Genomic DNA, 9,566 nt, shown 5'->3' with positions numbered 1-9,566 from the left:
GAGAGAGAGAGACAGAGAGAACTTATTGAGATACAAAAAGGTATTTTATGTAAAAACTACAATCCACTACTGAAACCTGACACGAGACTGATGATTACATCAAGACATATATATTTTTTCCACATTCAAATAACAGATTCTAGAGAGACAGATGAGGACATATGTCAAAATCGTAAGTTAGCGCATGTGAAAACAGCTGTGACAGCAATAAAAAAAATTTACGCTAGCAAAAAGTGCACAATGATGAGACATTTACACTTTGCTAACAGCATGCTCATGGTACTTCAAAACAATGACTTGAACATAAAAATAATGTGTTTGAGTCAGAGCTGCTGTCTGGGTGGCTTACCTCAACTCCTCTATAACTGTAATTTCCTAAATTATTAACACCAAAATAGCTACTTAAAACCTAGGCAGCTTTTAGTTTTAGAACCAATGAAAAGTTCACATCATATGCCACATCAGAGATACAGTTGTAGAATTGTCAAAACAAGAATAATGCAATGCAACAAGAAATATTACAAATAGGAAATAACAGAACAGTCACTGAGGTTGGAAATGTTGGTACTGTTGCAACATGTGTTTAAGTGTAATGATTTATTTACATTTATGCTTTCATCCAAAGCTACTTACAGTGCATTCAGACTATATATATATATATATATATATATATATATATATATATATATATATATATATATATATATATATATATATATATATATATATATTACGACCTTTTTTTTTTACCAGTATGTGTGTTCCCTGGGAATTGAACCCACAACCTTTTGCGCTGACAACACTATACATTGGCAAAAGTATTTGGCATGTGCTGCAATATGTATGTATTTCAAATGCTTTTATCCAAAGCATCTTGCATTGTGTTGAATGTAATCAAGTTCATACATTTACTGGGAACTACAGTGAGACGCTCAAGCAAAAAAAAAAAAAACATTAAAATGTTGGTTCTTGAAGGCCACTGAGGGGCCGGACGTCCTCAGGTCAGAAACTGTCATGATAAAGTGAAGTTATGCCATACAAGGACTATAAGTGAAGAAAAGATACCCAGGTTGAGACCTTTTCTCTTTATTTGTGGCTCTCAGGGTGAAAAGTTCCTTGAATTATGGTCGATGACGCGCAGTGATTCTCAGCAAGAGGAGCTTAGCCTAGTCAAAGATAAACCAGGCTGTGATTTATGTTTGTTCAAGGGCGCAATGGCTCCACCTCTTGATCAAACAGAAGAATAACATGTCTGCCTGTATCGAATCTGCGAATGTCGATCTCAAAATAGTGAAACAGCAGCGTGCCGGTAGGATCAACCCGACACAGATAGAGACAGAAGACCATGACAGACCACAAAACGAGCAAAGAGCAGAAGTATGATCGGCAGCTCAGGTACATATCGGTCGGCCTTTAAACAACAGAATAATGCAGTATACGTTACATGCACAGCGATTCTCCTTCAACATTAAATTTAAGCTTTCCTGTCGCATTAAAGCTGACATACGTATCGTTAGAGGCCCATCGGTCATAGCAAGAGCTTTAATCATTTTAGAGTTACATCAGAGTCATCATTATTTAATTCAATACAGTAATAATCAGCCTAAACTCCATATCTAGCTTACCAACAACCCAGCTGATCAGAAACCACTGGATGTATTAATCTGCTGGACTGTTGTCTGTCTGTCTGTCTTAGATGATGTTATTATAGCTATACTCATACACTGGTCATTTATTGGTTGTTATGTGTTGTTTGTATCAGGTTGTGGGGAGATCATGGACAGGAAGCACTTGAAAATGCCCATGTGTGTCTCATCAACGCCACTGCAACCGGCACTGAAATCCTCAAAAACCTTGTGCTGCCAGGTATCAGTATTTCTCACCGTTCACCTCAAATCATAACACTGAGACACAAATTCGTATCGATTATTGTGTTAACATTATACTTTCCGCTCTGCTTCTTAGGAATAGGATCCTTTACTATAGTTGATGGGCACAAGGTGTCAGGGGAGGATGTTGGAAACAAGTAAAGTCATTGGCCTAACAGTCTTTGTCTTGTTTTTGTAATAATCTTAAAGAGATTTAAGAAATATAGTGTGGTATATGGATAAATATGTCAGATTGCATAGTTAGAAAATGCTTCTGATTCAGATGTGGTCATGTTATGATCTTTCCTGCAGCTTTTTTCTCACCAGCAGCAGTATTGGGAAGGTAAGCACAGAGCTGTGTGTCCATAACAATACTCTGCAAACCTAAAGTGACACATGAATGATGCTGAATGACGTTGTGCCTATTTTGCAGAACAGGGCTCAGGCTGCCACTGAACTGCTGCAGGAGCTCAATGGTGACGTGTCTGGAAACTTTGTGGAAGAGGTCAGTGTCAATGTAAACAAAACTTTTAGTATATACTGTACACAGCTGTACAAAACCAGTCATAGGTTTGGACACATCTGCTCAAAACTATGAAACTGAATGAATAGGAATAATATAGTGACTGAAATAAGAAAATATAAAAAATATATATATTCTAAGGTTTCAGGGTTCCCACCCTTTGCCAAGATTATGGCTTAAAATTAAAATGTAATTTAATGTAATTTAAAAGAAAAAATCATACACTACCATTCAAAAAGGGTAAGATTTTTTTAATTAATACTTTTATTCAGCATGGATGCGTTAAAATAATTAAGTGACGTTAAAGATGGCACAACACTGGTAACATTGTTTTCAACATTGATAATAATAAGAAATATTTCTTGAGCACCAAATTAACACATAAGAATGATTTCTGAAGAATCATGCGACACTGTAGACTGGAGTAATGGGTGCTGAAAATTCAGCTTCAGCATCACAGGAATAAACTGCACTTTAAAGTATTGCTTTTTAATAATATTTTACTTGACAGTCATAAGAAACTTCTCTCAAAAAAGTCTTACTGAAACTAATAACTAATAACAAGGGATTTAAGATCATAAACCACATAAATTAATTCAGTTTTGTTCAGACGTTTTGTGATGGTGTGTGTCTATTCATCTTTTCATTTAAGTTTATCTATTTTTTTGATATTCAGAGTCCTGATAAGCTTTTGGACAACAGCCCTGAGTTTTTTCACAGATTTAGTCTGGTAATTGGCGTCCAGCTTCCAGAAAGGTATTGCTCCTATAATCTGAATGTGTTGTTCCTTTCCATTGGTTTCTTTTAAATGTTTTACCAAACAGACTTGGATCAAAGTCTAATATTTGATGTGTTGTAGATGTTGGTTCTTCAGACCATCTTATATCGTAGTATCTTTAATTTGACAGCACATATTTGAGACTGGGCAGTGTGTTATGGGAGGCTGGGGTGCCGTTCCTCATATGTCGAACATATGGACTCATTGGTTACATGAGGCTGATTGTGAAGGAGCACACAGGTAATAATCATGATTCCCTGAAGCAAATCCTTTTTTGAGAGATTAACTTATTAGCAGCGGGACAGAACGGTTGACTTGTAATTCAGTAACTTTGCTAAACTTTGCATATCCATTAACGTTAATGCATCTTTATGTGAAAACGTTGAAGGGTCTGTCTGTGTCTTTCACTACAGTGGTCGAATCTCATCCAGATAATGCATTAGAGGACCTGAGACTAGATCAGCCATTCACAGAGCTCAAACACCACGTGGAGTGCTATGACCTGGACAACATGGAGAAGAAGGTCAGACAAATGTTGATTACTGATGTTCTTTTTATTATATGTGATTGACTTTAAATCAATTGCAGTTTTTAAAAAAAAATGTCTGTATTTTGTATTATTTTAGGATCACAGTCATACGCCATGGATCATTGTGGTTGCCAAATACTTGGAAAAGTGGTATAGTGAGGTAATTTTTGACATGTTCTTAAATGTCTTAAATGACCTCCTAATGGACTTTCTCAAAGTGGATATTTTCTGATCCAGCACAACTCTCAGTTACCGAAGAATTATAAGGAGAAGGAAGCTTTCAGACAACTCATCAGAGCAGGTAATGTAATCTATCATATCCGAGGTTTATTATATTGTTCTTTTCAGTCTTTTTTTTTTTTTTTTGCAGCTCATTTCTCTTATTTTGGGTTTTCCTTAATTTATGCGTTTTGTCAGGAATCCTTACGAATGAGAACGGAACACCTGAAGATGAAGAGAACTTTGAAGAGGCAATCAAGAATGTGAACACGGCTCTGAACCCCACCAAGGTAGAGCTCCTCACATTTAAAGAGTTACAAGTTATAGTTTATGTTCCTTGCATATGATTTGTATTTATCGTTGTCCCATTGTAATGTAGGTCCCCAGTGGAACGGAGGAGATTTTTAATGCTGAGCAGTGTGAAAACATTACCTCACAGGTTAGTAGGAACATGCCAAACTACTTCTAAGCCACCTTTCCCTGTCTTTTACATACACATATGATTGCTGCATTTCACTTATTCACTATGTTAAAATGAATGAACAGTGAATGTATAAATAGATCTGCACATAACAATTGACTGCCTATATCTGTGAGAGAAAAACATAGTAGGTTATCTAGAGCTAGTCAATTGAAATGCATAGCAATTGAAGGCATAATTATTCATATATATACACAATTTACAAAAGTAGTTTTTAAAGAATAACATTTTAGTACAAAAATGTTGGTAATTCTCACCTTTTAGAACACATCACATCTGGTTGGGTGGTTGCATAAGGTCTGCAAAAGCATTCAAAGTGTAAATCGCATCTGAAAGATAACATATGATCAGAACTCCTGTACTAGTCTCTGCCGGGGAAATGTATGGCTTCCAGTGGGCCAGAGATGAAAAGTGGCTTTAAGAAAAAAAGACAGGGTAGCAGAGTGGGTAATTTGAGACACTTTAATACAATGGCAATTAACCAACTTATGGATAAATTTGCTTTGATGTAAGAAACATTTACCTGCCATAGAGAATGTTTTATCACTTTTATAAATCTATGTTATGTATGACGTTTAATAATATGAGTTTCTACATCACCAGTAGCTTTAATTTGTGTCATCGTAGAGCCCATCCTTCTGGGTGATTGCACACGGAGTGCGGGACTTTGTTCGAAATGAAGGGAATGGAAACCTACCTGTGCGAGGAACCATCCCAGACATGATTGCAGATTCAGACAAATTCATCAAGTTACAAAACGTGTAGGTATTCAGCTTTCAAATCACAAAGAGTCAGGAAACATCTTTTTAGTAGCAACGTGTTTGTGAAATTTGACATGCGTGTTACGTACTAGTCTATCAGTCTATCTGTTTGCTTGGAATGATTCCCGCTGACTGTGTTTTTGGTAAAATGGCGTTTTGTTTGACACATTCAATTTCAGCTACAGAGACAAAGCCATGAAGGATGCAGCAGTTGTGTCCAAACATGTTGAAGCGCTTTTACAATCAGTTGGAAAGGTATTTACATAATCAACATAGTCCTCCTGTGTAATAACTGCAGTTTATCTCTTTTATTAACACATTAACACTAATAATCTGTTTATTTCAAAGCCTCCAGAGAGCACCTCTGAACAGGAAATCAAACTTTTCTGTAAGTTCAGCATGCACACCCTCATACTCTGCTCTCAGATCGGAATATTTGCCGTTTTTAGGCTTTGTCAGGAAACTAGATATTCCAACACTTTGCAGAATCATGTGATTATTCTGCAGCAGTTTTCCTATTCCATCAGTTTATTTGCATTTGTGATGTTCGAATGTACTCAAAATTCTCATCTTTGGGAATTTCAGCAGGTGGATTTCTCTAACCTCCTTGTGTAATACCTATATTGTATGGTGTTTTGTGTCCCACAGGTAAAAACGCAGCTTTCCTCAGAGTGGTGCGCTGCAGGTCTCTGGCAGAGGAATACAGCGTGGACACTTTCAATAAAGATGAAATCAGTATGTCTTCTCTACAGTTCTCTATCTGTGGTTTATCTCGGTTTCCAAATGTTATGGCCATTGTACACGATTGTTTTGAATGGATTTACTAACATAGTTGTGTTAGTGTACATCCATGCATGGGTGTTGCTGTTTGTGTTTAAGCAGTTGTTTCTGTCTCCATAGCATCCTGTATGGACAGCACAGACAGTGAGATGGTGCTGTACCTCATGCTCCGTTCAATCGATCGCTTCTATCAGCAACACTCCCGTTACCCAGGTCAGAAGAGTTATCAAACCAGGCAGAAAAATAAATTAAAAAATCATTGAGAAACCATAGCACAGTGTTTAAAATATCCATTAAGACATCAAGACTTATGCTGAAAATGTACTTCAGTATTTTTGGATAGCAAACTCAACTTGGATTTATCACTGGTTTTATGTATTGAAATATTTATTTTTTATTTTTATTTTTTTGTACACTGTACTTTGGTAATGCCTATGAAAACATAACAGTATTGATTCTAAATCAGTTTATTTTAATTGTAACAATTTTGTTAGAAAAACTTTGTTACAAAATAGTTACAATATTTCACTGTATTGTTGTTTTTACTGTATCTTTAATTAAACACAGCCTTGGTGAGCATTAGAGACTTCTTTCAAAACCATTGAAATAGATACCAAACCTTTAAACAGTAATGTATATGAACTCTGTCACTCTGATATTATAGAGCATGACTGTTTTTCTCAGGTGTCTACAATTACCAGGTGGAGGAAGACATTAACAAACTCAAGCTGTGTGTAAACAGTCTTCTGCAGGAGTACAGTCTGAACGTCAATGTGAAGGATGACTACATTCATGAGTTGTAGGTTTAAGCTCACCTTTAAGCCTATTTGGTTTGAAGCTGTACAAACTAAATATTTATACTAAAAATGGTTTTGTAATATTGATAATAAAGAAGCACACATTCTTCAGTCCGTCTGGTCCCTCAGTTTATAATCAGATGGTAACAGTGTAAATGTTATTTTCATATCTTCCAGCTGCCGTTATGGAGCTGCCGAGCCACACACGGTCGCAGCTTTTCTGGGAGGTGAGTGTTTATGTACAGTACTTATTCAGGAGCCTGCAAACACACACGCCATCATACATTCATAATGCATACTGTGGCATCCTCTACGATATGGGTTTTATAGTGTAAAGGCAAATCATTTACCGCATGCAAATATGACCTCTCTCATTGGCCGTCAACTTCTGGATAGTACTTAACCACGTTAAAAGTCTGGTGCGAATGCATACAAGACACATTGGTTTTGAGTGCATTTGGTGATCGGATCAGCGGAACCACATTCGGAGGTGGTCAGGGAAGGATTCTGAGCACATTCAATGGAGATTTAAATGCTAATGCATTTTCGTTATCTGTATACAGCTACTTAAGTGATGTGCTGCAAATAATCATTATCTGTCACTCACAGAGAGGGTTGAAAATTTTCTCTGTCAGGCTCTATTTCTTTGCATCTGACATTGATACGATTCATGGATTTCTGTAGCAAGAGCTCACTTAATCTTACCAAGTGCTGTGCTGCGGGTTATTGGCTTTTTCTTTTTGTACCACTATCACCAAAAAAAAAAAAAAAATGGCATTGTGGTGCTATAATCTGAACAATAACCTGTTAATTACTGCAAGAAGCATTTTTAAACTTTTTTTTCTTCTTTTCCCTTCTAATTCCTATTTAGAAACCTTTACTGTAAGAATCTTAGTGTGACCCAGGACCACAAAACCAGTCTTGCTTTCCATTGATGTATGGTTTATTAGGATCGGACAATATTTGGCCCAGATACATCTATTTGAAAATCTGGAATCTGAGGGTGCAAAAAATCAAAATACCCCTTTGAAATTTTCCAAATGAATTCTTAGCAATGCATATTACTAATCAAAAATTAAGTTTAGATATATTTACGGTAGGAAATTTACAAAATATCTTAATGGAACATGATCTTAAATTAATATCCTAATGATTTTTGGCATAAAAGAAAAATCGATAATTTTGACCCATACAATGTTTTTTTTTTTGGCTATTGCTAAAAATATACCCCAGCGACTTAAGACTGGTTTTGTGGTCCAGAGTCACAAATAGTGGAAGAAAATAGGGTTTAGTAAGAAAATCATGGGATAAAATGAGATCAACCACAAATTAGGTTAATTACTGGGAATGCTTGGTCAACGCAACCTTAAATGTATTACGTAAGTGACAATTCAGTTACATAGGAGTCTTACTGCCTATCCAGAAACCATCCAGATGTGAACAACATGGTAATGCCAGTTGTAAAGGGTCCTGTTGTCTGTCTTTTGTTGCAGGATCAGCAGCTCAAGAAGCCATCAAAATCATCACGCACCAGTTTGTACCTTTCAACAACACGTTCCTCTATAATGCCATGTCACAGACTTCTGCTACTTTTCAACTTTAGAGCAATCGTCCCTTCCCATCGTGTTTCCTCATTCCTCTATCAAAGTGTTGGCCATAAATTGGCACTCAAGTTTTTTTTTTTTTTATACTTACATTGATCAATGGTGTTGCTTTTTGTCAAGACCAGAACTGGTGCTGCATACTAAATAAACCATGTATCTCCAAAGCTTTTGTATGTGATTTCTGTGCTCTTTTCATAACCGTTTGAATGCATATACTCTATCTTTCCTTTCACTTTTGATCAATTTAGTGTATCCTGGCTTAATAAAAACAAGTATTCATTTCTTTTTTTTTTTTCATATTACTTACTCCAAGTGTATCACAGTTTCCAAAAAAAATATGAAGCAGGATAACTTCTAATTTTCAACATTGTTAATAATAAGAAATGTTTCTTGAGCAGCATAGTAGAATAATTACTGAAGGGTCACTGAAGACTGGAGTAATTGCTGCTGAAAATTCAGCTTTGCCATCACTGGAATAAATGATATTTTTAAAATATATTCAAATAGAAAACAACTACTTTTCATTGTAAAAAAAATATGATATATTATACAATACTAAGTGTATTTATTATTATTAATGCAGCCTTGGTGAGCTTAAGAGATCTTTCAAAAACATAGCCTTCAAAACGCTATGGGCCACCCTGTCAACATTTCTTATCACATCAATTCATTTTATTTGTATATTAAAAAAAAATTAATTAGATTTTAAAAACTCTGCAAATACCCGATAAGCGATTAAAAAAAGATATAAATGTCAAAACCAGCAGATTAGCTGTCAGACAGTTTTATATTTGTGTTGTCTCGCTATGCATTCGGCCTACATAATCTGATACACACTTGTGACATTTGCACATGGTAACTGGAGCTGCTGTTGCTGTTTGTTTGAGTAGATTAGAGAGTTGTTTCCTGTTGTAGGTGGAGTGTTGTGTTTCTGTGGCCGGTCTAAAAGCAGACGGCTCTCTGTGGTTTGCAGAGAATAGCTAGGTTTTCCTCATATGGAGTCTAGACAGAGGAAGGACAAAATCAGTGGCACGTAAATGCATATTTTTACTCATTCCCAAGCCTCCTGGAATCTAAAACTTCCTGAATGACCTACTTTACCCACAAAAAATGTTTAGGAAAAAGAAAAGTCAGAACACTTCTGTCAGCCCAAATCCAGTGGAGGGCACCCTCCTCCTTCTGTTGGCGCACATTCTGACCCATGTTTCTCCTTTTTTTGCACCTTC

General features: G+C 36.1%; 1 protein-coding gene across 1 annotated transcript; it reads left to right on the top strand.

Annotated features, from left to right (window-relative positions):
* The first annotated feature begins 1,233 nt into the window (after window positions 1-1,233).
* Window positions 1,234-8,504, top strand: LOC109052919 (NEDD8-activating enzyme E1 regulatory subunit-like). The gene is made up of 20 exons (XM_042760612.1): window positions 1,234-1,395; window positions 1,763-1,866; window positions 1,966-2,026; window positions 2,181-2,211; window positions 2,302-2,373; window positions 3,068-3,147; window positions 3,300-3,409; window positions 3,583-3,692; window positions 3,796-3,858; window positions 3,936-3,999; window positions 4,116-4,207; window positions 4,297-4,356; window positions 5,026-5,159; window positions 5,339-5,414; window positions 5,508-5,547; window positions 5,808-5,894; window positions 6,060-6,152; window positions 6,624-6,738; window positions 6,914-6,963; window positions 8,230-8,504. Exons 1-20 carry the CDS (start codon window positions 1,346-1,348, stop codon window positions 8,337-8,339), a joined length of 1,602 nt encoding a protein of 533 aa, XP_042616546.1. The 5' UTR covers window positions 1,234-1,345; the 3' UTR covers window positions 8,340-8,504.
* The last annotated feature ends 1,062 nt before the right edge of the window (window positions 8,505-9,566 follow it).

The sequence above is a fragment of the Cyprinus carpio genome, chromosome A7 (genome assembly GCF_018340385.1).
Source record: "Cyprinus carpio isolate SPL01 chromosome A7, ASM1834038v1, whole genome shotgun sequence".
In the NCBI taxonomy this organism is placed as follows: Eukaryota; Metazoa; Chordata; class Actinopteri; order Cypriniformes; family Cyprinidae; genus Cyprinus; species Cyprinus carpio.
Note: the sequence above shows the minus strand (reverse complement) of the source record. Positions and strands in the feature narration are given on the sequence as shown.